We start from the raw sequence: 27,094 nt of genomic DNA, 5'->3' as shown, positions 1-27,094 counted from the left end.
GCAGGCAGAGGGGGGAAAGGGACACCAAGCTGGGCTGGGATATTTCAAGTCATCTCCAAACCAAACTATTCCATTATTACTGTTCTTACAGATCCCCATGCCAAGACACAGCAAATGTCCAACAGCAGCTCCATCAGGCACTTCCTCCTGCTGGCATTGGCAGACACGCGGCAGCTGCAGCTCCTGCACTTCTGCCTCTTCCTGGGCATCTCCCTGGCTGCCCTCCTGGCCAACGGCCTCATCATCAGCGCCGTAGCCTGCGGCCACCACCTGCACACCCCCATGTTCTTCTTCCTGCTCAACCTGGCCCTCACTGACCTGGGCTCCATCTGCACCACTGTCCCCAAAGCCATGCACAATTCCCTCTGGAACACCAACAACATCTCCTACTCTGCATGTGCTGCTCAGGTGTTTTTCTTTGCATTCTTCATCTCAGCAGAGTATTCCCTCCTGACCATCATGTGCTACGACCGCTACGTGTCCATCTGCAAACCCCTGCACTACGGGACCCTCCTGGGCAGCAGAGCTTGTGCCCACATGGCAGCAGCTGCCTGGGCCAGTGCCTTTCTCAATGCTCTGCTGCACACAGCCAATACATTTTCCCTGCCCCTGTGCCATGGCAATGACCTGGGCCATTTCTTCTGTGAAATCCCACAGATCCTCAAACTCTCCTGCTCACACTCCTACTTCAGGGAACTTGGGCTTCTTGCTGTTAGTGTCTGTTTGGTATTTGGCTGTTTTGTGTTCATTGTTTTCTCCTATGTGCAGATCTTCAGGGCTGTGCTGAGGATCCCCTCTGAGCAGGGAGGGCACAAAGCCTTTTCCACCTGCCTCCCTCACCTGGCTGTGATCTCCCTGTTCCTCAGCACTGGGTTTTTTGCCTACCTGAAGCCCCCCTCCATCTCCTCCCCATCCCTGGATCTGGCCCTGTCAGTTCTGTACTCAGTGGTGTCTCCAGCCCTGAACCCCCTCATCTACAGCCTGAGGAACCAGGAGCTCAAGGCTGCACTGTGGACACTGATGACTGGATGGTTTCAGAAACAGTAAACCTTTCCAATTTGTGCAAGTTGCCATTTTCTCCTAGTCACTTGCAATATGAGTCATTTTTGAGAATTCTTTTTTTTCCTTCATTGCCGGAAGATTTTACATTTGTTTTAGTCTAATAATTTTGCACAAAATCATGCCCCTATTTGTGATATTATTTTGTCTCTCCTCCTTTGCTCTGGCCCCAGACTCTGTCCAGGACGGGCTCTGTTCTCTGTAGCTTTAAATTAACTAAAGGATCTCCCAAAACTGTTTTTACTGGAGATCTCATTTCTTTGGAGAGTCCTTCTGCTCCCTTCTCTAGAGCTGCAGCAGCAATATCTGTGTGCAGAGGTGGGGGCAGGTCAGGGGTGGCACAGCAGCTCGGCTCCTGATGGCCACACCATTCCTCATCCATTAATATTTTTACAACAACAAAAAAAATTACACTACTCTTAAAAAAAACACTATATATATATACAAGTCATACCAAAATTACACAAAATACCGTAACAAAACTACAATAAAAAATTTAAAAAAAACCAAAACACAAAAAAACCCAACAAAATTAAAATAAATCATAGTTTAACCATTCCCCATAACTTACCACCCTCTTATCATCTCTTACCAAACTAATAATAGTACTAATTTTCAATTATCATTTAAACCATATATTCTTAACAAAATAATTACTATTATAAAAACCCACCTAAAAACTACCCATTTAATACTCACCCAAACTAAATATAAACCAACAAAAACCCCCCAATCTTAACTAAAACTCGAATTCTAGATCATCAAAAATTACAACAGTGCAATAAACAAAATAAAAATAATAAAACAAAATACAATCAATATTTATTCACCAAACCTAATTCACAACAACAAAAAAGCCCAAAATATACATTTCCCAAAATTTAACTACAAATATAAAACCTAACTACAAACATAAAATCTAACTACAACCATCCAATATAATTAATAAAAAAAAATTAAAAATCCTAAAAATTATATAAGAAATATATAAAAATTCATCAAAACACCAAAATAATAAAAAACCTTCATCTTCACAACGACTAGAAAACAAAAAAAAACCCTAACAACACACCACATATACACAAAACACAACAAAAAAGATACAGGACACAAAAAATTAAAAAATATATAAATCAAAACTATCAAATAAAAAATCATGAACCATTAATAAAACAAAAACTCCCCAATCACCCAACACTCTTTTACTTACTATAACTTACTCAATAAATCATACTAAATCTAATCAAATTTATTTCTATCAATTCCTATAACTCACTTATAACACAGGCCAGGTGCCATTGCCCACCTGGGCACACTGCTGGCTCATGTCCACCCTGCTGTCCATCACTGCCCCCAGGTCCCTTTCTGCCTGGCCCCTCTCCAGCCACTCTGTCCCCAGCCTGGAGCACTGCAGGGGTTGTTGTGGTCAAGGTGCAGGACCCAGCTCTTGGTCTTGTTAAACCTCACCCTGTTGGATTTGGGCCCTGGATCCAGCCTGTCCAGGTCCCTCTGCAGAGCTCTCCTGCCCTCCAGCACATCCACACTCACACCCAGCTTGGTGCCATCTGCACATTTGCTGATGGTGCACTGTGCTCCCTTCTCCACATCATCAATAAAGATGTTAAACAGGACTGGGCCCACACTGATCCCTGCAGGACACCACTGCACACACGCTGCATGTGGCACCATTCCCCACCACTCTCTGGGCCCCGATGTCCATCCAGTTCTTAGCCCAGGGAGGGGTGAACCGCTCCAAGCCACAGGCTTCAGCTTTTCCAGGAAATGCTGTGGGATAGGGTGTCAAAGGCTAAAGTTCAAGTAGACAACATCCAGAGCCCTCCCTGTATCCACCAGGCCCTGTCAGAAAACTCCTGGTGGGCAGGAGCTGGGCAGGAGGCAGCCGTGTGCCCTGGCAGCGAGGCAGGGCAGGAGCACCCAGGGCTGTGGGACCAGGACATCAAGGACGTGGATTATCCAGGGCACTGGGGCCTGGTTTGGGTTGCCCAGGGCAGGAAAGATGTCTGGCAGCTGGAGCAGGGTGAGGGAAGGGCCTCCAAGGTGGGGCTGGAGCCCTTTGGCTGTGAGCAGAGGCTGAGGGAGCTGGGCTTGTCCAGCCCGGAGCAGGGAAGGCTGAGGGGCTCCTCATCCCAGCCTGGCAGTGCCAGCCAGGAGCTGATGGAGAACACAGAGCCAGGATCTTCACCGGGGGGCCTGGGGGAGGCAAAAGACAATGGGTGGAAAGGGGGACAGAGGGGAGATCAGACAGGACATGTGGAAAAATCTTGTTCCCATGGTCTCAGACAGGTTCTCAGATAATGCCCTATCACTCTTCTTTTGGATAATCAAATTCTGATCACATCTGGCCTTAAACCACTTGGTCTGACCCAGTTTCTGACAGCTTGGGCTGCAGACTTGCTGAGGTCCCTTCCATCCTCAGCACCTTGATGATCCTGGAACAATGCTGCGCTCGATTTTGGAATGGGCCAGAGCAGATTTTTAAGGGACAGGAGCCCTCTGGGGGTGTAGGGAACCTGACACTTGCAAGGTGCATGAACACATCTCACAAGCTGGGGCATTTGAGTACTTGAAGAAATATCCATGTCTTCCCACCAGGAGAGAACAGAAATTTCCTGGATATGTACTGATGACAGGAGAAGAAATCCTGCCCCTCCCATCTACCTGTGTCACTTCTATGCTGTCTATTATTTCATGTCCCTCTTCATTTGGGTGTTACCTGCTCTCCTGTTTAAATGGCCATGTCTAAGGATGTCTCTTCACTAGACGAGATGGTTCTATGGCCTTCCAATTTCGCCCAGATTTCCTTCTCCAGTTGCACTCTGATAATTTCTCATGAGTTTTAGTTGTGTTTTCATTTGTAATAGAATCACCCTTTATAATGTCTTTTTCTAAAACTGTTTCTGAATGGAAATCCTTTATGCATGGTGGACATATCTGATACTGCTTTGACATTGCACAGAGCTGAGGGAAGAATTCTGATGTTTATTAAATTATAACATTGATACACTTCTTACGTTGGTATATGAAGAGAAGCCTTCCTGTGCCTCTGAGTCTCAGCAGTTCCTGACCCCCAAAGGACACAAACCTGATGAGCTGTGGTGCCCACTGCACTGGTGGCTCTTGCACCTCCCTCCATAGGCACAGCAGAGCTCCCTTGTCCCACAAAGTCCCTGGCAAGGCAGGGATGAAGGAAACAGGACAGGCTGTGGGGATCAGGGGCAGGGCACGGCCAGGGATTTGGGGTGGTTGTGAGCCCAGGGCAGGATCCGGCCCTTGGCCTTGTTGAAGCTCATCCAATTGTCCTGGGCCCATGGCTCCAGCCTGGCCAGATCCCTGTGCAGAGCTTGCTGCCCTGCAGCACAGCCACACTCCCAGCCAGCTTGGGCTCCCCTGGACACTGACTCAGGGTGCCCTCCATGGCCTGGTCCACATCAGCAAGGAACACATTGAACTGCCCTGGCCCCAGTCCTGAGCCCTGGGGACACCCCTGCATGTGGCTCCATTGCCCAGCACTCCTTGGGCTGCACTTGTGTTTGCCATGGAGCTGGGCCTGCCTTGGCTTCTGTTTGCTGACCCCAAATGAACATCCCTCTGTGTCTGGGGCAGCTCCTTCTCCAAGGAAAGCAGCTGGGACTTGGTGCCAAGGAGCTGAAAGCTGCAGGCACAGCCTGGACTGGAGGAAGCTCAGATTTGCACTGGGCTGCTCTGAGTGCCAGGGCTTGGATGAGGGAAATGGTGGGGTGGGGGTAGGGACAGACTGTGATTGATTGTCAGCCATAAAGGGTCTTGATGTTCATATCTGTTCAGAGTGCATGAGGAGGTGCTGGGGGTCAATATCAGCTGGAGATTGGCGATATCAGTCTATAACGTGGAAAAGAATAAATGGGAAAACAATATATTCCTGCTCATTGTTTTTAAATAAAATATGTTACAAATTCACTGAAAGCTTAGACAAGTTCTGCCTTATGCTCAGGTTTGTGGCAGTAGCTCTGTTTCAAATACCTAAACCCCAAATTATTTTTGCCCACAAGTTCTTTAGAATGGAAAATTAGGTCTATAATAAATTTAATTATTTACTGAATGGACTCAAGATTAACAGACAAGAGATGTTAAATGGACTAAATACTGCACAGATATAAACCAAAGAAGTACAGGTAGATACAAACCCAGTGCACAATAAAGTTACCTATATTACAGCCAGTGAAGAAATAGCAGAGATCAACAGTCAGTGTAACTTACCACTGAACTGATGAGGGAGTGCACATGGAGCCCTTTCACTCAGCTTCCAGAAAAGGAACCACAAAGATTCATCCAGTTTTGGGAGTGAAGCCCTACCTGTTTCCAGGGACTATGCAGAAGAGTTTTGTATGGTGAAAGTTTTGTGTATATTTTATAGTTTGTACAGTGAAGTGTGTGTCACTCAGAAATTCAAGGCTTATCTCCCTCCCTTCAGTCTGCTCTCAAGGCAGGATGTTGATGGTCAGCTGGGAATTCCACCTCCCTGGCACCAGAGATAACTCAGCACAGGACAGATGTCCAGCCTGGGTTATCTCAGCAATTGCTGAGAGGGGGAAGATGCCCTGAGTGATGGCCCAGCTGATGGACAGAACAGATGAGCTGTGCTGTGCCACAGGGGAAGTCCTGCTGCAGGAACCTCATGGAACCAGGGGGGTGTTGTGACATTGTGATGGCTCCTGGAACCAAGGAGAGAGACCATGGTGACACCAATGAACTTCATGGAACCAGGGAGAGAGACCATGGTGACACCAATGAACATCCTTGAACCAAGGAGAGCGACCATGGCGACAGCAATGAACCTCATGGAACCAAAGAGAGACCATGGTGACACCAATGAACCTCATGGAACCAGGGAGAGAGACCTCGGAGACACCAATGAACCTCATGGAACCAAAGAGAGACCATGGTGACACCAATGAACCTCATGGAACCAAGGGGCCTTTGTGACACTGCAAGACCTCAGGGAACCAAGGAGTTCAAAGGTCTCAAACATTCTTTCCAGGCTTCTGCCTTGGGGAAGGGGGAACCTCCTTGGTGGCACCTTGGGCTGGCACACACCTCAGGAGTGACTCTGTTTTTAATGGTGAAAGTTAGGAATTCTAGATTCTTCTAAAACAAGTAAAGGAAAGTCCTGTCTCTGTCTCAGTGCAGCCAGTTCTGCAAGCAAAGCTCGTCCCAGATGAGGGAGGACACACAGGATGGAGTTGGGGAATATGGAGCAAGGTTATCTGCACTGGGTCAGACTTCAAGTCACAGCTCCTCTGAGCAGGCCAGAGCTCCTGAGGACAGACCCAGGATCAATATCAGTCACAGAGTGCTGCAGTCAACTCTGCTCTAAACAGAGCAGTATTAAAAACCATTCATTCAAAATAGGAATGGATATTTCTTAGAAGCTCTTTGAAATATTTCTCCCTAAGTGGATTTGAAAACCTTCTTGATGAACTGCAACAGACCAGAGGGAAATCAAGGCAGAGCCGTGGTTTGTCAGGAGTTCTTTGATCCCAATGATCTCCGTGGTGCTTTTGGTGCTGAGCCCTTGAACCTCAGGGCCTGACAGGAGACTGCAGTTATCTTTCAAAGAGTGAGAGTCAGAAGAAAAACCCAAAGTGTCTCAAAGCATTAATGGGTGCCACTGAGGTCCATCCCCAACACAGGATTCTCTTTGACTCCTTCGAGGAGAGAATTGGAGGCCATGAATGTCCAAAAACATCTCAGAGACTGAGAGATGAAAGGACAAAGGAAAGTACCTGAAAAAATTGAAGTGCCTTAAAGATCCCATGAGCCCCACTGAGTGTTGTTACTGAGAAAGGCTCTCAAGAGACTAATTAAAGCAGATAATGGGAGGCCATGATTGCACGAAGCTCTCAGAGACTCCAAGGCAAAAGCAAAACCCAAAGTCCATGGAAAAACCTGCAGTCCCTGAGAGCATGAAGGAGCCCCCAGGGCCATTCCTGACCAAGGCTCCCCAGGGACTGGTCCCAGCAGATCCCTGAGGCCACTGGCATGTGGGGGGATGCTGAGGGCAGGACAAGGGCTGACAGTGCCCAGCCTTGCTGGGGCTGTGCCAGGAGGCCCCAGTGGCTCAGGACAAGGTGTCTGCTCACAGCCCTTGGTGGCACAGACCCTGCTGTGCCCCAGGCCACCAAGACTTGGCTTCTCTTTGTCCCCTCCTGTCATCACTGCCTCCAATTTCCTGCTCTGACTGCAACCTGGGCACACTTTCTCAGTTGTGTCCCTCAATGGGACCCATTAAAAGTAAAGGAAACTTTGGACTTCAATTCTGACTCAGAGTTCTTGAGAGGTTTCCTAACAAACCACAGCTCTGCCTTGATTTCCCTCTGGTCTGCTGCAGTTCATGAGGAAAGTTTCAACTTCAGTTAAGGACAAATATTTCAAGAAGAACTTCTAAGAAATGTAACCAGATTCCTATTTTAAATGGTGTCCTTTTTATTACTGTTCTCTATAGAGCAGAGGTGATTGCAGCATTCAGTGACCGATACTGATCCAGGGTCACTCCTCAGGAGGTCTGGCAAAGAGGGGTTTTCCTTTTTTCTTGAAGCAATCTTCTAATTTCCCCCACTGCAAACAGACACACTCCTCAGGTGTGTGCCAGCCCAGGGTGCCACCAAAACCACTGCAGAGCTGCCCTGGGCCAGCTGTGAGGGTGGATCATCATCCCAACCTGCACTGGGCACTGCCAGGGGCTGTGGCCATGGACACTGCACTGACCCCACTGCTGGGTTTGGATGCCACGGCAACCGTGAGAAGTTCAATATTCCTTGGAAACCTTGGGGAGGACTGGGACATACTGGGGAACACTGGCAATGCTGAGGGGGAAACTGGGTGGACTGGGATGGACTGGGGGCTTACACAGAGACACACTGGGACATACCAGGACATACTGGAAGTGATACTGGGCAATACTGGAGCAAAGTTTGAATACTTTGAGTGATAATGGGGTATATGGGGACAAACTGGAGACACTCTGAACAGCGTGGGGATGATGGGGGACACTGGGGATGACACTGGGGAGAACTGGGAGAGAGTAGGAATGAACTCAGGTGTATTGGGAGGGACTGGAGAGGCGCTGGGGTAGTATTGAACTGCGCTAGGGATGAACTGGGCTGTACTGGGAGGGACTGGAGGGGTTCAATGGGCTGCTCCCACCCCGGCCCATCACTGCCCTCAGCCAATCAGCGCCGGGGATTGGGGACAGGGGGCGGGGCCTGGTGACGGCGCCATCTTTTATTGCCTATATCTCCCATCATGCACCGCGGCCCGATAGAGCTCCATTGGAGCTGGGACTACAACGTCCATCATGCCCCGCGCTCTACAGAACTCCGCTATCTGCCCCCCTCCCCCCATGTCCCATAAGCGTCCCCCACACTCTCCAGGATCCCGAAGTGCCCCCTCACCATCCACTCAGAAGCCCCCACGATCGGCTGCGGATTCACTGGATGCTCCCAGCTCCACAGATTCCTGTTACAATCACTTCTGGGAATTCATCTCCTGTCATCTCCCGCGGCCCCACAGCACCTCATAACAGTTTCACTCTTAAAATTCCTGCCGTGCACCGCGCCCTAAAGGGCCCCGTTAAGATCTCCCCAATCTCCCCACAAATGCTCCCGAACCGTACACGTTCCGCCCTGAGCACCTCAAGTCACAGCTCGGACTCAAAAGTGTCCCCCAGGTGCATTCCCGGACCCCACATGCCCCGTCCAAACCACTTCCGGGACTACAGCTCCCATCATGCTCAGCGGTTCCCGTAGAGTGCTATTGCAGCCGTGACTTCATCTCCCGTCATGCTCCGCGCACTCCAGAGAGACATTGCGGCTGCGCCTTCAACCCCCGTGATGCTCCGCGGCTCCATTGAACAGTATTCTACCCGCGCCTACAACTCCCATCATGCTCCGCGCCCCAGAGAGCCCCGTTCGAGCCCCCCAAGTGCCCGCCCGGACCCCGAAGGGCTCCACATTCCCCTCCCTGACCTCCAAGTTTTCCCCCCGGACCGCCAAGAGCTCCCCCGGACGCCGAGGTGTCCGTCAGAATCCCTCAGTGCCCTGCCCAGTGCCCACCCTGCTCCCTGAAGTGTCCTCCAGATCCTCAACTTCTCTCTGAATTCCCTCCACAGACGCAAACCTGACCCACATATACCCCAGAAGTGTCTCCAGGGACCCCAGAGTGGCTTATTTTACCTTAAATGACAAACTGATAAAAAGGATTACAAAAGGACTGAAAAAAAACCTAATTAGTGTAAAGAAGGAGAAATGGAGAGCCAATAATTAAGGGAATTGTGTTACCTAGAGACAATGATAAGTAATTTCTCTGGTTGCTAAAAATGTATAGATTTTTAATAGGAATGCAAAAACAATAGGTAATAAAATATTATTTCTTCTTAAAAATGGGAACAAATATTTTTTAGTAAATTTAATTATTTTTAATTTATTAAAATTAATAAAATTTCCTTTTAGAGAGATAAAATATATTATGTAATTATTTACTTTATTTAGTATAATAAATTTATAGGGATATTTTTATGTTTCAGGATGTCAGTCCCGGGTGGGCAATGTCAGACACAGTGAGGGTGGGGGTGAGGAGCTGGTTGTCCAAACAGGGTCAGCCCTGAAAGGGATCATTCTTCTCTGTGCCCAGAACTCCTAGGGAGACATTCAGCATCAACATCACCTGGAGAATGATCTACCATTTTCTATCTCCTCTGCAATGAACTGAAAAATAAAAAATAATATGCCGTTGAGTAGAACCAAAAATCATGAGGTGCACTTTGGAATCCCCCTCCCTAACAGAACTCCAAAGTGACTGCAAGCAGCTGCACAAGCCCTGGAGACTTGAAGACAATGGAAGGAAGACAAAGAGCTCCCAAGGCCTTTGTGTATTTTAATGATGCCCAGATTTGGGGATTTGGGGCTGATGGCAGGAGCCTGAGGCACTGAGAGAAGGTTGAAGAAGCTGCTGCAGGAGTCAGCAGCAAAACTGCAAGTGCCTTGGAGCATCAGTGGCCGCCATGAGTGAGGGCAGGGAGTGCCCAAGGCTCCCCAGGGCCTGGGGAGAGCAGATCCTTGAGGGCAGGATTGCAGGAGCCAAAGGCTGTGAGCAGGGAACTGCAATGCTGAGCAAGGCCTGGGCTGGCTGGAGGAAGCAGAAAGGCCAAGGCTGAGCCCAGGCCTGGGACAGCAGGGCCTGTCCCTCACGGGTGGCTCGGGGCTGTTGCTGGGGCAGTGGGATGGCAGGGGCAGCAAGGACAAATGGCATCAGCCTGCAAGCCCTGCCAGCCTCCTCAGGGAGGGCCGAGGCAGAAGCAAAGTGCGGCCCCTGCCAGGAAAGTTCCTTCTGTGGGGCCTGCAGAGGCCCTGCCCGAGCCCAGGGGACAAAGGCCTGGGTGCCTCTGGCCCTGCCAGCCCTGCCCAGCCCTCGGCCATCTCTCCTGCAGCCTGTGCCCCCTCTGTGTGCTGCATAGCGAGGAGGTTGTGGAGCTGAAGCCTTGGGGCTCTCTGTCACTCAGGAGCACTGGGGTTCCTTTTTCTCCCCAGCTCTGCCTTGAGGCACCGACCCTGTAGCTCCAGACAAGTCATGGAGGAAAGATGTCACGGCAAACATGGCAATACAGAGTTCTTTATTTTGTGTAACCACATATATAATAAGGCTCTGGGACTATATAGTCTGAAATTTGCACTACAAATGCAAATACTGAGATGAAAGTGTTAGAGACCAAGGTTTTCCTGTTAACAAACACACAAAAATACATTACATGTGCCAGAAGAAAAAAAATACACAGGACACAGAGTGGGCATTAATGAGTAACATCGTAAGAGCTAGAAAGGAGAATGAGAGTTTCTTGCTTCTGAAAGCATGAACGATGATTTTTCTCAGACCATCCTTGAGCTCCTGTTTCCTCAGGCTGTAGATTTGGGAGTTCAGGGCTGGAGGCACCACCGAGTACAGATCTGACAGGAACAGATCCAGGGATGGGAATGAGATTGAAGGGGTCTTTAGGGGAGCAAATGTCCCAGTGCTGAGGAACAGGGAGAGCACAGCCAGGTGAGGGAGGCATGTGGAAAAGGCTTTGTGCCGTCCCTGCTCAGAGGGGATCCTCAGCATGAAACCTGAAGACCTGCACATAGGAGAAAACACCAAAGAAAACACCCAGATGCTAAACAGACAACAACAGCAAGAAGAACAAGTTCCCTGAGGTAGGAGTGTGAGCAGGAGAGTTTGAGGATCTGAGGGATTTCACAGAAGAACTGGCCCAGGGCATTTCCCTGGCACAGGGGCAGGGAAAATGTATTGGCTGTGTGCAGCAGAGCATTGAGAAAGGCACTGGCCCAGGCAGCTGCTGCCATGTGGGCACAAGCTCTGCTGCCCAGGAGGGTCCCGTAGTGCAGGGGTTTGCAGATGGACACGTAGCGGTCGTAGCACATGATGGTCAGGAGGGACAGCTCTGCTGACAAGAAGAACACAAAGAAAAAGAGCTGAGCAGCACATGCAGAGTAGGAGATGTTGTTGGTGTGCCAGAGGGAATTGTGCATGGCTTTGGGGACAGTGGTGCAGATGGAGCCCAGGTCAGTGAGGGCCAGGTTGAGCAGGAAGAAGAACATGGGGGTGTGCAGGTGGTGGCCGCAGGCTACGGCGCTGATGATGAGGCCGTTGGCCAGGAGGGCAGCCAGGGAGATGCCCAGGAAGAGGCAGAAGTGCAGGAGCTGCAGCTGCCGCGTGTCTGCCAATGCCAGCAGGAGGAAGTGCCTGATGGAGCTGCTGTTGGACATTTCTGCACTCTGGGCATTGTGGACTGTTCAAAGAAGTTATTGACAAGCTTGGAGCAATATCTCTCATTCAATCCTATGGAATAATTTCTGGAATCCAGTCAAAACTACTTATCTTCCTATGGGGAAACCTCACTACACATTTTTATTTTTAAGTTTAGGTTTTTGCTGCTGAGTTACTGCATCATCTTCAGCATCACACTCAGTCTGAACACTAGGGAGCCCAGAGGGAAAACAGAGCTCCCTGTACCCCAGTGCAGTCAGACCTAACTGTCCCACACAGGTGCCATTTCCTGATTACACCTTCCTCTATTTCAGTGTGAACGTAAGCATTCTTTAGAAATAAAGTGGACTCTTTGAAGACTCCAGTTAAATAATCATTTTCTCTGAATCATCCTCTCTTTCCTTGTGCATCTGGACATGGAGGGATATCCAGCTTTAGTCTGGCTCTCTGCTGCCTGGAGTTGTTCCTCCTGGGAGCTGTTTGTCTCTATCCAAGGCTTGACCCGCCAGTGCTTCCAGAGCCCAGCCCAGCCCTGGGGACTCAGCTCTGCCCTGCAGACCCCTCCCAGCACAGGGCACTGCCCAGGGGCATCTCCCTGGCAGCAGGGCCTGAAGGGCAGCTCAGATAAACTGAGGTGCTGCAAGCCAAGGTGCTGCTGCTGCTGTCTGTAGGCAGAGCAGGCTGAGGAGGAGGCACTTTGTGAGGCAGATCTGAGGCACATCTGCTGATGCCCTGTGGGACAGTGCAGGAGTCTCAGGGACACAGACACACACCTGACAGCCCCTTTGCCTTGCCTTGAGGAGAGAGCTGAGAGCAGCCCTGGCCATGCAGCAGCATCTCCAGAGCAGGAGGAATCTGCCCTGATGGGGGTGGCTCCTTCCACCTCCAACTTCTGCCCACAGTCCATGGGGAGCTGCCAGGCAGGCTGAGAGCTGTCCCTGGCAGGTGGCACATGCCCTGGACTGGCCAAGAGCCTTGAGGGCTGCAGAACAGGCACTCCAGCTCTAGGTCATATTCCCCCAAGTGTGTTTCCAGGTGGAGGTTCACATATGCAGCCCCAGGCCCTCTACAAACCCAAGCTGCCCGCTGCCTCTTCACCTGCCTGGAGTCCTGCCTGCGTTCATGGCAGCAAAACCAGGCTGTTCCTGGCCAGAGACCAGAGCTTTGCTCCTGCAGGATGCTCTTGCCAGCACTTTACAGGATTCTGCTCTGCACGCAGCACTTTTCCTTCCCCCTCTCAACAGGCTTTGGCACACAGAGCACAACCTGGCTGGCTCTGCCATCAGCACACCCCAATCACAGGTGGAGGAAGAAGAAGCAGGGGCTGTTTTGCAGCCATGCCCAAGAGAGACTGGAAGGGTGCCCTCCCTCTGGTCTCACTTGCTTGGCTTTCTGACTGGGTCTGGGGCAGGGGCTGTGATTCCTCATTTGTGGGGACCAGAACCGCACTCAGGATCCCAGCACTGCCTGACAGCGCTCTGGACACTGGCACGGTCACACGTCCGAGTCTCGGGCACTGTGCTGCTGCTTCATTTGTCCTTTGGCACACCCAACGCTCCCTGAGAAGCCCTGATGGTCTCTGGTTCTGCCCTCTTCCTGACCTGGGCAGGGATGGAGCATTGCTGTGCTTTCAGGAAGCTGGTGTTGAAACCTTGCAGCATTCCAGTCTCCTTTGCCCTCTGTGGATGCTTGCCATGGAATCCGTCCCAGCTGGGTTCAGAGCATACTCAGGTGGAGTGGCTCTTCTAAAACCCAGGGCCTCCAAGAGTGCTCAGCAAGACCTTTAACTCCACAGTGTTGTGGAACTGGACCTTTAGCAGAGAGATATTTCCAGCCTGATCTGTCCTTGTTCCTCTGCATCTCTGCACAAAACACAGCGGGGAAGAGAACGGCAGGAAGAGCCCATGTGTCCCAGGGCTCCAGATTTGCGGCGCTTGAGCTGCACAGAGATGCAGGCAAAGTGAAGAAGCCAAACTCTTTATTGATGGAGGGTAAAACAAAGGGAGGAGATGGAGGGGAGAAAAAGGATGGGTACAGTGTGAGGGCTGGAGGGAGGGGGCAGTGAAAAGGGAGGAATGAGGCATAAGAGAAAAAAGGGATGGGCACAGTGTGAGGGCTGGAGGGAGGGAGCAGTGAAAAGGGAGAGATAGTGGAGGGAAGAAGAGAGGATGGGCAGTGTCTGAAGGCTGGAGGGAGAGAGCTATGTACAAGCAGGGAGAGGGCTGAAGCCACATGAACTTCAACAGGCTCAGCTGTGCCTGGAGCTCCAGCTGGTTTCTTCTGGTCTCAAGGTTGCCTCATCTTCCATGGCATCTGGAGAGCTTAAAGGGATGCTGGTTCTTCTGAGCCAGCAGATGAGCATGGTTCTGCAGCTCTTCAATTGAGTGTATCTTGAATTCCTACGTTTGTCTGGGAAGGGCTGTCGTCTATCATCAGGGCTTGAAAGACTGGAAGAGAGAGGAAAGGAGCCATGGTCAGAGCCCAGATCTGTGGGAATCCAAGGTGACCTTCCTGCTAGGGCCATCCCAGCTAGCTTATTCCATGGCCAATACAGAGGAGGGGCCAAGGGGATCAGCTGCAAGGTGTTGGCCACAAATACCCCCACCCATGTCCCTGAAATCTCTGTGTGCTCCATCCACACCACCGTTCATCCACACAGGGAGTGAAACCCTCCGCAGCAAGGGCAGGGATTGCAGCTCCCTGCCCAGGGATTGCAGCTCCCCCCACCAGCCCCACTGACAGCCCGCTGCCCTCACTCACCCTCCCTGAGCACCTGGGGCTCTTCCTTCTGCCCCCTCAAGCTCTGCCCAGCGAGCCCTGTGAACACAGAGCCTGTCACTGCCCCAGCGGCACAGCTCCCTGCCAGCGGCGCTGCCAGCCCTGTGGCCACTCGCCCTCCTGGCCCGGCAGGGCTCAGCCCGGGCCCTCGCCACCTCCTGACACCCAAGGAAGGGCACGGCTGGGAGAGGGCGGCAGCAGCCCCGAGGGCAGCCGGGGCTCCACGGCGCCGGGCCCGGATGGCGCTGCCGGGGCAGCAGCCGGGGCCGGGGCCGAGCCGTGGTGGGTAGGGAGGGACCCCGGGCTCACCGATGAACCTGATGGCCGCCTCTCGCAGGGGCTCCTGGGGGCTCTGCAGGTACGGCAGGGCCAGGCGCAGGTGCTGGGCCGCTCGGCTCCTGTCCTCTGCCAGCTGGGGAGAGCGGCGGCAGGCAGGGAAGGGTCGGGGCGGGCTCTGCCCCTTTGGCAGGCGCTGCCCTGAAGCGCCCGGCCCCGGCCTCCCCTGCCCGCCCAGCCCTGAGGCGCGGCCGGCAGCCGCTGGCGCCGGGCTCTGCAGGGGCAGAGGGCCGGGTGCTGCCCGGGGAGCCGCGGAGCCCACCCGCCCCGCGGCCCCGCTGGGCCGGGGCTCCGTCGGCACCCGGCTCGGGGCCACGGGAGCCTGGAGCAGAGCCCGTGCGGCCCCTGGGTGCAGCACTGGGCACGGCCACAGCTGCCAGCCCCACACAGCGAGCACCGCGCTCAGGGGGCTTCTCCAGCCTGAGCCTGGGGCTTCCAGGCTGTCCTTACCAGGCACTCGGCCAACTTCCACAGCTGCTCCTTCTTCAGCAGCTGCTCCAGATTCCTCCTCTTCAGGAATTTGGTCGCACAATGCAGCGTTGCCCGAGAGGCCTGGAGAGCAGCAGAGATGTGGAGATGGCAGCGCAGTTCAGGGCACAGGACCCGTGTCCCTGTGCCAAGGCCTGGAGGAGGCTGCAGCCCGGGAGGTGCCAGGGCAGGAGGCAGCCGAGCCCCCTCCCAGGGATGCACCAGCAGCCCACGAGTCCTCACCTCGGCCACACGCCGATTTTCATCATGACAGTGGAATAAAAGTGGGAGTAGGCTCTGGCACACAGTTGACTTAAGGGGCTTTTTTCCCTCGTCTACTACCAATTCCATCACCTTGCAGAAGAGGTCAAGGGAGAGCAGTTTCACGTGGTTGTTGTTCTGGAGGAAAGGAAAAAACCTCAGCACCAACTACTGCAGCCCCTGAACAACAGCCCAAATAATCCACAGGGCACCAATTTTTGGGCAGCAGCCAGTGCCCGTGGCTGAGGACACTGAGCCTTACGTTGTCAAAGAGGGCCAGGAGTGCCTGGGCCAGCTTCAGGGCGGTGGTGCTGGATATCAGGATGTCTTTGTCCTGGAGCACATTGGTGAACACGTGGAGGCTCATGCCAACCACCTCTCCATCTGCATCACCCAGCAGCTCCAAAAGCCTTTGAGACAGGCTACACATTTTTAGGGCCTGTGTGGAACACAAGGTTGTGCTGTGAAGCCACGAACGACAGCACCACCAACACTGCCCTGGCACTGCAACCCCAACTGCAGGGCACAGAGGCCAAAGGTCTGTCCCAAAGAACTCAGGGAGGTGAGGCAGGAGAGCTGGGAGCATCTGCCTCAGCTCCTGAAGCCCAGCCAGCCCAAGGGGCTGCTTTCCCCAGCGCAGCTTCAGCCGCTGTCCCCTTCTCACCATCGAGGGATCCTTGCTGAGCACCACAAGGCCTCGGAGCGCCAGGCGACGCCTCTCCCTGCACTTGCTCTGCACATGCCTTGACATGAGCTCAAGGATGCTGTCAGCACAGTGAGTCAAATCCAAGCAGTCCAGGACCTGGAAGGCACAGGGCAGTGACAGGGGACCCAGCCAGCAGGAGCCCAGATCCGCACAGGGCTGGGCCCAGACAGCAGCACAGGGCACGGGCACCGTCCCAGGCAGCTGTGGCGATGACCACAGAGAGCTGGGAGGCAGCTCAGAGAGGCAGCGCTGGCCATCGGGCTCACCTCCACAAGGAATGCCAGGAAAGGCAGATCCCAGCGTGGCTCTTCCCTGCTGAGCCAGCCAAGCAGGCGGCGTGCAATCCCAGAACACACGGAGAGGGAGGCACGGCGCATCTGCCTGATGGGGGAAAAGGCACCAAGACACTGAGGTGGGCAGGCAAAGCTGTCTCAGGAGTGAGTCACAGAGATCCAGTCTTTGCCCAGCATCCCTGGAGCTGATGTGGGCATTTTGGGAGGCTGCTCCTTCTGGGCACCTCCTCTCCCAGCCTTTTCCAGTCTGCTTGGCTGTCCCTTGGTGACAAATCTCTCTGGCCCATGAGCACAGGGACTGTGTGGGGCACCCCGGGCACAGAGCACAAATGTCAGGGACAGAGGGGAAATGGGGGTCTCACCGGGCCAGCAGACCCACGGCATAGTGCTGGGTGTCAGCACAGAGCAGCGTGTCCCAGCCACGCTTGCGCTCCATGGCCATCACCTCAGGGTCATAGTGCAGACAGAAGAGCAGAGCCTTCATGGCCTGCACCGCAAACCTGTGTGCAGAGCAAAGTCCAGGTCACACTGGGAGCACTGGTGCTGGCCACAAGGACATGGGAAGGACAGGGGGACTGGGACCTGTTGGGGTGGCTGGGAAGGCGATGTTCCTCCCGGCACGCTGTCCAGAAGTTATCAACTTCCTCTGGCATCTGCTGTGTGGTGATGACAACGTGGAAGAGCAGAGCCACAAACAGGCGGGAGGAATAAAGGATCATTGCCTTCTGGCACTGAGGCACAATTAGCCAGATCACCAGAGTAGCCTGCAAAAGAAGCAACCCGAGACAGCGCTCAGGGCTGAGCTGTCCATGGGGCAGGGCCCGAGGGGAGACGCAGGGGGAGCAGCGGGCCCAGTGCCCCCTGAGCCTGTCCCTAGCCCAGGATTCAGCCCAGTGCCTGAGGCACGGAGAGGATGGAGATCTGCTGGAGAGGCGAGTGGAGAGCGATCAGAGGCCAGTTCCAGAAACTCACAGCCAGGGCAAACACGTCTTTGTTGTCTCCATCAGAGGTGCTCATGCTGTGCAGAGGCCAATCCTCCATCACACAGAGCAGTGTGGGCAGCACCTTCTCCACTGTTGGTCCTGAGGAGCCTATGGCTCTCCACATCCTTGCAGCAGCTCTGTGGGATCACAGCTCTGTGTCAGGGGGTCTCAGTCACAGGACCATGCCCTGTACAGCTGTGGGGCCCAGGTGACAGAGCCCCAATGCCCTGAGGGGGAGGGAGGGAGCATGGCAGCAGGCTGAGGAAACAGAGGGGCCTGAGGGTCCTGGAGCTCTGTGCCTGTCTGGCAGACCCCATTGGACAGGCTGTACAGGGCCATGGGCCCTAAAGGCTGTTGAGCCCTGAGCTCTCAAGGCACGTGGACCCTGTACCTGTCACACGTTGGGGCACAGCGCAGGAGGGTCAGCACCACATCAGCAGGGTGTTCTCCAGCCAGCCTCCAAATGTCAGTGCGCAGCCTGACACCCACAGTGGCATGGGACACGAGACTCTGGTGAATGCTTTTCACCATGGCTGGCACCTGGAGGAGGTGGGCAAGACTTGGAGCACTGTCCATGGGAGACACTCCCCAGCTTCCCCTAAGAAGTGCTTCCCTCCCCGCCACACTGTGCTGGCCTCAAAGACTGAGGGGGCCCAGTGACCATGGCGTGAGTGGGCATGCACTCCGGTGAGGCCTCAAGCCCTGGCCTCAGGCTGCTTACGTTTGGCTGGGAAGAAACACAGGGCTCCTTGAAATAGTCCCCAATGAGTTCCTGACTCAGAGTGGCAGTGGTGTCAGTATTTGTGATGCCCTCAGTCTCTGCAGTGCCGGCCATGTCCTCAGTCTCTGCCATGTCAGCCTTTGCCCTGCCATCATTCATTGCAGTGTCAGAGCCCTCTGAGCACTCAGGTGAATTTGGGCTGACATCTGGCTCTGCCTGGAGCTCGGTCAGCCTGGAGTCAGGCTCAGCTGTGCCCTCTGTAGCTGTGGTTCTGGTCTTCCTACGTCGAATGCGTAGGAACTTCTGGAACCTCTGCAGGAGAACAAAGGACAGGGAAGAGAGGCAAGTTCCATGCAATGCTCCAAGCGCTGTGCTGGGCTGAGCAGTGACAGCAGGCCCAGCCCAGGTAGGGATGGCTGCAGGTACCTTCAGTGTTGTGCGGAAGCGGCCGCGGGTGGGTTCCTGCTCTTGTGTCCGGTCCGTGGCTGCACCTGGGTAAGAGCGAGTGCAGCCAGAGCTGAGGGGATGTGGGAGAGGCCAGAGAACACAGCCCAGCCCTGTGCTCCCCAACCAGGGACATCCCCGGGATGCCCCAGGGGATGGAGCACGGCTGCTGCGGGGTGTCTGCCCAGCCCCTCTTCTGTCCTGTCCCTGGCCATGTCCACAGTGGGTGGGGTGGGATGGGATGGGATGGGATGGGATGGGATGGGATGGGATGGGATGGGATGGGATGGGATGGGATGGGATGGGATGGGATGGGGCCCAGCTGGCAGCAGCCATTAGCCCTGTGGCCCAGCTGTGCCACTCACCATCCTGCATTGGCTGGAACTGCTCCAGCTCTTCAGGTGGTTGTTCTGGAGATACTCCAGGGCCTTTCTCTTTTTTCCCTCTGCAAACATTGAACAGGCTGAGAAATCTGCCCGCCATGTCAGAGTCTGGCCTCAAGGGCACCTTCTAGAGAGATGCCTTGGGAAAGCTGTGAGGCAACAAGTCGTGCAGTTGTGCCTTGAAGACACCCACGACAGAGATGCCTCAGGAAGGCTGCAGGACAGCAAGTCCTGCACTCTGCTCTGGAGGGCTCCTGCCACAAGGACAGGAGACTCCTCGTAAGCAATTCTGGTCACCAAGTCCCACGGTCCGGCTGCGAGTGCACCTGCAAAAGAGAAGCCTCGGGAAGGCCACGGGCCACCAAGTCCCACAGCCTTGCCACGAGGTCACCTGCAGGAATAACGCCTCAGAAAAGCTCCGGGTCAGACACGAACGAGTGCGCTGTGTGGGGGCTCCTCACAGCACCGCTCCGGCGCGTCCTGTCCCGTCGCCTGCTCCGAGCACTGTGGTGTGGCTGTGTCACTGCCAGCTCCTATGTCAGCACAGGTCACAAAGGGTCCTTTGACACCGTGTCCCCTTCCATGCCATGGTGACCGTGCTGCTCTGTGTCACAAAGGCCCTTGCACACACTGCCACCTGCCCTGGGGACACCCTCAGCCCACCCAAAGTGGCCCAGGTTGGAAGGAATCCCTCGCCCCAAGTGTTTAAGGCAGCCTGACAGGATGTTTATGAGCAGCTCTAACCACCAGCAAACACTGCCCTGCTCTGCGGGCTCAGGGCAGCAGAAGGAGCCCCCAGGGCTGCTGACACAGCCGTAGCTGGAAGGGCACGGGGCCTTCCAGAGAAGCTGGCACAGCCTCCTTGGGACACATCCCAACTGCTGGCCATCCTAAACCTGGGCATCCAAAAGTTCCCTCTTGGTCAGCCCTTGTGGCCTAAAGCTTCAGCTGCTTTAGCTCCTGGGGCTAAGCTGCTCATGCTGAATGTGACAACACAGAGAGAAGAATACAGTTCATCCAAATCCTTCTGGGACACTGAGAGGGGAGGCTGTGCAAACAGGAGCATTGTTTGCTGTCACCTCTCTGCCCTTCATGCCCTTCAGCACTTTGGAAGCTCAGCCAAGCGCTTTGTCCAAGGGTGCAATGAAGCAGCTGTTCCTGCTCCCAGCTCTGGCTCTTTCCTGTCTCTGACCTTGACTGGTTTTGTCCCTCTTGCTGTGCCCTCTGTTGCCCCTGTGCTCAGTGGCTGCTCCCCAGGACTGTGGAACTGGCACAAATCAAGGGCTCCAGCCCCTCCTTTCTCTGCCCTTGCAGCTGCCTGGTCACAGCAGCCTTTTCCATCTGGAAGCTCCACATGGAGAGGCAGTCCCCACCTCTGTTCCCTGCACAACCGCCAGGATCCCAAGGCTGCCATCTCCAGTCCCTGCTGGCACAGAGGGCTCCCAGGTGCCCCAGGCTGCTGTGACACCACTGCACACGGCAGGGAACAGTGCCAGGGGCTGTGCTCAAAGTCAGGTCCATGTGCTGCTGCTGCTGCTGCTGCTGCTGCTGTGGGTGTCGTTTGTCCAGCCGTGCCCCAGAGTCAGGGATCAGATGCAGGCACTGCTGCTGCTCCCTCGGGATCAGCCACAGTTTGGGTGTTGCTGTCAGTGCCAGCAGAAGCGGTGGCTGGAGCAGAGGGTGCTGACAGTGCCCCAAGCCCCGGGGCCAGAGGGGTCCCTGGGCTGGGGCTGGGAGCTGGGAGGGAGCTGCCCCTTGTTCTCCCTCTGCCCCACACAGAGCTGGGCCGGGCACAAGGGGGGCAGCCCAGCAAACAGGGAGCCTGCGAGTCCCTTCCAGCCCTGTCTGCTCAGAGCTTGGGCCTTGGAGCTGCAGGTGGACAAAGGCAGCTGCTCCTGGTCCCTCGCTGTGTCCCCGTGCTCAGCAGTGCTGCTCCATCAGTCTGTGCCCAGCAAGGGGGAAAAGCCTCAGCCCTGCAGGGCCAGGAGCTGCCGGGCTCTGCCTGAGCAGCTCAGCCAGCGGGAAGGAGCTGCTCCACACGGGAACCAGGAGCAAAGGACTGTAGCACCTCGTTCTTGGGCAGAGCCCCGATTCTCTGGGGGAATAGCAGAGCTGTTCTCATGCACTGCTGTGTCAGAGCTGCAGGTGCTGTGCCTGCAAACACAGGGCTTGAGATCTGCACAAGGATTCTGCAACTCGTGACTGGATCAGGATGTCACCAGTGCTAAACTCCAGTTTAGTCCAAAGCAACCACTCTGCATCTGCTGCTGCTCTCTGCTACATTTTTATTTCAGAGTATCCAGACAAAAGTAAACAGAGGAGGAGCCTACATTTTCATTGTTTATCAGAAATGCATCTCATTTTGCTGTACATTCCTTTCTTAGGATGTGTTCTCTGTGTTTAAAAAAAAAAAAGTAAAAGAACAAAAAGAAAAGTGAAAATTAAGAGAACAAATAAACCCCAATGTGTAGTGAAAAATCTTCTGTAACTTTGGATTAATTAGTATCTGATCTTTCTTAAAAAGACAACTAAATTATTTGCTTTGTGAAAGTTCTGATGACATGGATCCATATTACTGACCTCAGCATCCTTTTTTAAAAGATTTTGGGATTTGATTGCAATATTAAGTCATTTTTAATTGTGGTTGAAGAAAGAGAAAATTGAATTATGGATTGTGCATGATTGTGTTTTGAGGGTAAAAACACTGCAGTTTGAAACTGTAACCTAAAAATTGAAAATTAATGTGATAGCTCCAAATGGATTGGGTGACAGCAGCTTTTCCTATAGGATGTGCAGCATCAGAAAGACTTCATCAGTGAGGTTGTGGGTGCTTTTATCTTTGTCCTGTTCCACTCTGGGATGTCATGAAACGGGACTTGACCTGCCACCAGCCACAGTTGCCCTCTGACACTGCAGATCCTTGGACCTTGTGTCCCCAGAGCAGACACAAAGTGTTTCTGCAGCTACCCCCTTGGCACAAATCCACGACGACTGGGATTTTTCCAAGTCTCATGTCTCCATTGTGCCATATTCCTCAATTAATAGCAGCCCATCCCAGCAGTGAATCCAGCGATTTATGCAGACGGTTGTCAGCTCCACTTCCTGCCTAGAAATCCTGAAACTGCTCCCAAATGCTGCTCCCTTCAGCTCTTGGACACCTACTCACAAAGCTGGGGAACAAATCCCCGGTCCACTGCCTTACAAGGTGAGTTATGCTAAAGTTAGAGCTCTGTGGGAAATCTCTGCCCATCCCTATCCTTTTAATATATCCATACATGGGGGTGTGCATGGATGTGTATGGTATAGAAAGGAAGGGGTGTGCAAGCAACGTGACTGACACTTTCACTCTCCATGTTGGTCCCACAGGTACAAAGACAATATGGATAGCCTGGCACAGTCAGACCCTTCTGTCCATGGGTACAGAGACATCCCAGAGCCCCTGGCACAGACAGACCCTTCTGTCCATGGATACAGAGACATCCCAGAGCCCCTGGCACAGACAGACCCTTCTGTCCATGGATACAGAGACATCCCAGAGCCCCTGGCACAGACAGACCCTTCTGTCCATGGATACAGAGACATCCCAGAGCCCCTGGCACAGACAGACCCTTCTGTCCATGGGAGCACAATGGGGGTGGGTGGGCAGTGAGTCCTGGACAGGAGCCAGACCTGTGTCCAGCCCTGCCAGGCCCTGCCAAGGCTCAGTGCTGGCTCCTCTGGAATGGGAAAGCCCTTCAGCCTTGTCCCTGCCCAGAGGGGCAGTGCTGGCCTGGCAGCACAGGCTGTTTTCCCCACAGGCTGCACGAGATGAGAACACAACACTTGCAAACACTGAGTGCAAGCCACAGCTCTGGGTGCTCCCCATGCACCTCAGCCCTGGTTCCACTCTCTGCCCCAAGACTGTGAAGTAAAAGGCAGTTGGGGGAGAGAACTGTTCAGAGAAGGACTGAGCTAGAGCTTGAGCAGGCTGAAAAATATCATTTGGGGTCATCCCAGATTGATTTCATTTCAGAAGATATTGAACAAATTTACTTTTTGGAGGATGTCTTGTTTTCCCTTGGAGGTGTACACTCTGCAAACTTGAGCTGCGTTGCTGAAATGCTCAAGCAAGTCTCTGCTGCAGGTCACTCCATTTCTCCTTTGGCTGATGCCAGCCTGGTGCTGAGCTGCAGCAGAGCCCTGGCAGAGCCCAGAGCAGCCTCAGCATCCACAGGGCCCGGCTGCAAGGAGAGAAACCAGAAATTGCCCGTCAGCTGAAGGCTCCTGTGCCCCTTGTCCCAGCTGCCACGGTGCCCAGGCCATGCTGGCCGTGCCCAGAGCAGTGCCCATCACTGCTGCCTTGGGCAGCAGAGCAGGAGGGCAGGACATGTGCCCAGCCTGCAGCCAGCCATGGCACATCCACCTCCTCAGCAGCTGCCACAGCAGGATGCTCCTGTGCTCACTGCCATCTCCCAAAAGCTCTCATCCCACCGTGCCAAGAAGATGGGAACCCACCTCATGCCATCACTGCTGGAATAAAAGCTGGTCCCAAGGGATGTCCTCAGCCTTCTCCAAGGGCACGGCCCATCCACGCCGCAGCTGGTCCCGAGCACTTCCTGATCCACACTGGAGCCCACCTGGAACACTTCCTTTAGAGAAAGAATCAACAAATTAATGAAAATAGATTACAGTCCAGAAGGGGAGAAAACAAAAATGTTCAAAATATCATCTCTGTCAGGGGCTTGAGGAAGGCCCAACCCTAGATGCCAGGGAAAAACACACCCACGGGTGAGAGAAGCCCATGCTTTCTCCCTTTTCCCCTGCACTGGCCCCACAAGTCATGGTGATCCCAAAGCAAGCAAGGGCAGTGGAGCAGCCCAAGCCCTTCCTTGCCTGCACAGGAAAGTAGCCATGCCCAGTTCTGGAGTCCCACCTCACTCCCACCATGGGGCTTTGTTTGTGTCGTGCTGGCTGCCCCAGCCCGGGGCACGGTGGGTGCTGGGGGCTGTTGGCAGGGCCAGGAGCTGACTCCCATTTCGTACCCACCCCAGCCCATCCCCCCGGCCCTGCCAAAAAGCAGCTTGGCAGATGACAGAAGAATCAGTTTCATCCTCCTCAGCAAAGGGGGAACCTTTGCTTCCTGGCCAGGCTGTGCAATGCCCAAATCTGGGAGCATCCCCCTGGGTCTGGACTCATCTGTAAATTCGCCGTGGAGCCTGGCTTTGAAGAAGGTGCCAGAATCCAAGTCCATCTTCAGCTTGCCAGTGGCCAGGTGGAGGAAGAGGTTGTCATCCTTGATGTCATCCTCACTGTCTCCAGCAGCAGCAGCCCCACCTGCTACAGCTTCTCCAGGGGCTCCTTCTCCTTCCCTGGGGTGAGACCAGGCTCTCAGTGTTCTGCCCAGGCCCCAGCTGTCAGTGAACCAGGACAAGCCAAAGCAGCTCAGATGGTGGCCACCAGTGCTGGGCAGAGCAGCTCAAGGGCTGTGTGTTCCCACCTGATGACCCCTGTACAGTGACACAGGCAGGACAAAAAAGTCTGGGCTTCTTTGCTTCTGATTGCCAAGGCCTGTGTGCAACTGGAACTTACCAGAGCCCTGCATCCAAGTGTGCCTGTGGCTCTCTCCCTTCTTCTATGGCAGGTGAATTTGCTGCATCCAAGGGTCACAAAACAGGTCTTCTGACAAGGGCCTTTCCATGTGGAGCATGGATAAGCACCATCTGATCAGATCTTGGCCCTCTGGACAGAGAAACCAGAAACCACCGGTCAGTTGGAGGAGGCTCCAGTCTGCTTTGCCCCACTGTTCTCATGCTCAGGCCGTGCTGCATGTGCTAAGAGCTGGGCCTAAACCTTCTGTCCTGGTTTGAAAGACACGTGTTTGCTACGGAAAACAGAAGCTTCCCTTTGGACTGAAAAAAACCAAATGTGATTCTTCCGATTATTATAATTTTGGAATTAAGAGAGCTCTCAGGCAAAGATATGGGGGTAGGAATAACAGTTCTTTACTAGTATATCTAACAAGACAAACAAGAACAACAACAGCTATGAAATTACCCACAAACAGAACAGTAACTCAGTCCCAGTGTTTTTTGGCTGCAGGCACCTTTTCCCTGAGCTGCAGTTCCCGGTGCTGGGGGCGGGCAGGTCCCGCAGAGCTGCAGGAGGGCTGGGGGTGAAGGCAGCACTGTCCCAGGGGGAGAGAGAGATGGAGAGAGCTCTCCGCTCACGGTGTGGGTCCTGCTCCTCAGCAGAGTGCTGGATGGTGGCAGGTTACAGTGAGAAGACAGCAGGGCAGTGTCCCATGGTGGTTTCCCGACGCTGGGATGGCAGGGATGGGACAGAGTCGGCGATCGTCCTTCTTGTCCGAACTCTGCGGGGGAAATGGGCCAAGGCCCAGCCTTCCTCTTCCTCTTCTGGCTGTTTGAATCTCGCGGGGTTTGTCTCTTCCCTCCCCTCCCCCCTCCCCCTTGTCACCAGGGACCAGTCAACAGGTATCTTAGCATGACAATGGGGAAAATTCCACAGAGGGAAAAAGGGAGAGAACCAACCCCCTACATTATCCACCCCGAATTTTCCCCTACCATCATGCTAAATCAAATTAAAATCTTCAAATTATAGACATCCATACAGTTACAGACACAGGCACAGTATTGTAGGTAGTTCACCCTAAAACAAGGTCTCCTTGGGGTATGCATCGGGTCTCTCCATCCCTTTGCATCACTCACCAGGTACAACCTGGCCCTTGAGCAAAAACCACCCCACAATTTGGATTGTCTTTGCTGGAGGCAGAGTTCACCCAAACAGTTTTTCCTAGCATACCTCTCATATGCACCACTGGAACCTTGTCCCCATCTGGTGTTCTCAAGGGCTCAGACTGGCAGGGGTGCTCAAGGCAGGGCCTGCTCGATTAGTGGAACCTCGGGTGTTCACTAACCATGTGGCCTTTGGTAGATTAATCTCCCAGTTCTTGAAAGTCCCCCCACCCAGTGCCTTCAAGGTGGTTTTAAGCAGCCCATTGCACCGTTCCACTTTCCCAGCCGCTGGTGCGTGATAAGGAATGTGGTACACCCACTCGATGCCGTGTTCTCTGGCCCAGGTGTTTATGAGGCTGTTCTTGAAATGAGTCCCATTGTCTGACTCAATTCTCTCAGGGGTACCATGTCTCCAAAGGACTTGTTTCTCCAGGCCCAGGATGGTGTTGCGGGCAGTGGCATGAGGCACAGGGTAGGTCTCCAACCATCCAGTGGTGGCTTCCACCATGGTCAGCACGTAGCGCTTGCCTTGGCTTTCTGAGGCAGTGTGATGTAGTCAATCTGCCAGGCCTCCCCATACTTCTATTTGGACCACCGCCCCCCATACCAGAGGGGCTTCACTCGCTTGGCTTGCTTGATGGCAGCACACATCTCACAGTCATGGATAACCTGGGAAATACTGTCCATGGTGAGATCCACCCCTCGGTCTCGTGCCCACTTATAGGTAGCATCTCTGCCTTGGTGACCTGAGGCATCGTGGGCCCATCGAGCCAGGAACATCTCTCCCTTGTGTTGCCAGTCTAAGTCTATCTGTGACACCTCTATCCTTGCAGCCTGATCTACTTGCTCATTGTGTTGGTGCTCCTCATTAGCCCGACTCTTGGGGACATGGGCATCTACATGATGGACCTTTACGGGTAGCTTCTCTACCCGACTGGCAATGTCTTTCCACTCATCAGCAGCCCAGATTGGTTTTCCCCTATGTTGCCAGTTAGCTTTTTTCCATCTTTCCAGCCAGCCCCACAGAGCATTGGCTACCATCCATGAATCAGTGTAAAGGTAAAGCTTTGGCCACTTCTCTCTTTCAGCAATGTCCAGGGCCAGCTGAACGGC

The 27,094-nt window shown here is 53.7% G+C and overlaps 1 protein-coding gene across 1 annotated transcript; it reads left to right on the top strand.

Annotated features, from left to right (window-relative positions):
* Positions 1-495: 495 nt before the first annotated feature.
* LOC134057312 (olfactory receptor 14J1-like) lies at positions 496-13,440 on the top strand (the record flags this gene model as incomplete). Its single annotated transcript, XM_062514303.1, has 3 exons — positions 496-957; positions 12,192-12,198; positions 13,319-13,440. Coding segments are annotated over 3 exons (591 nt in total), but the record flags the coding sequence as incomplete, so codon positions are not given.
* Positions 13,441-27,094: the final 13,654 nt, after the last annotated feature.

Source organism: Cinclus cinclus, unplaced genomic scaffold (genome assembly GCF_963662255.1).
Source record: "Cinclus cinclus unplaced genomic scaffold, bCinCin1.1 SCAFFOLD_32, whole genome shotgun sequence".
Lineage (NCBI taxonomy): Eukaryota > Metazoa > Chordata > Aves > Passeriformes > Cinclidae > Cinclus > Cinclus cinclus.
The sequence above is the reverse complement of the archived record's forward strand: the minus strand, read 5'-3'. Positions and strand labels throughout refer to the sequence as shown.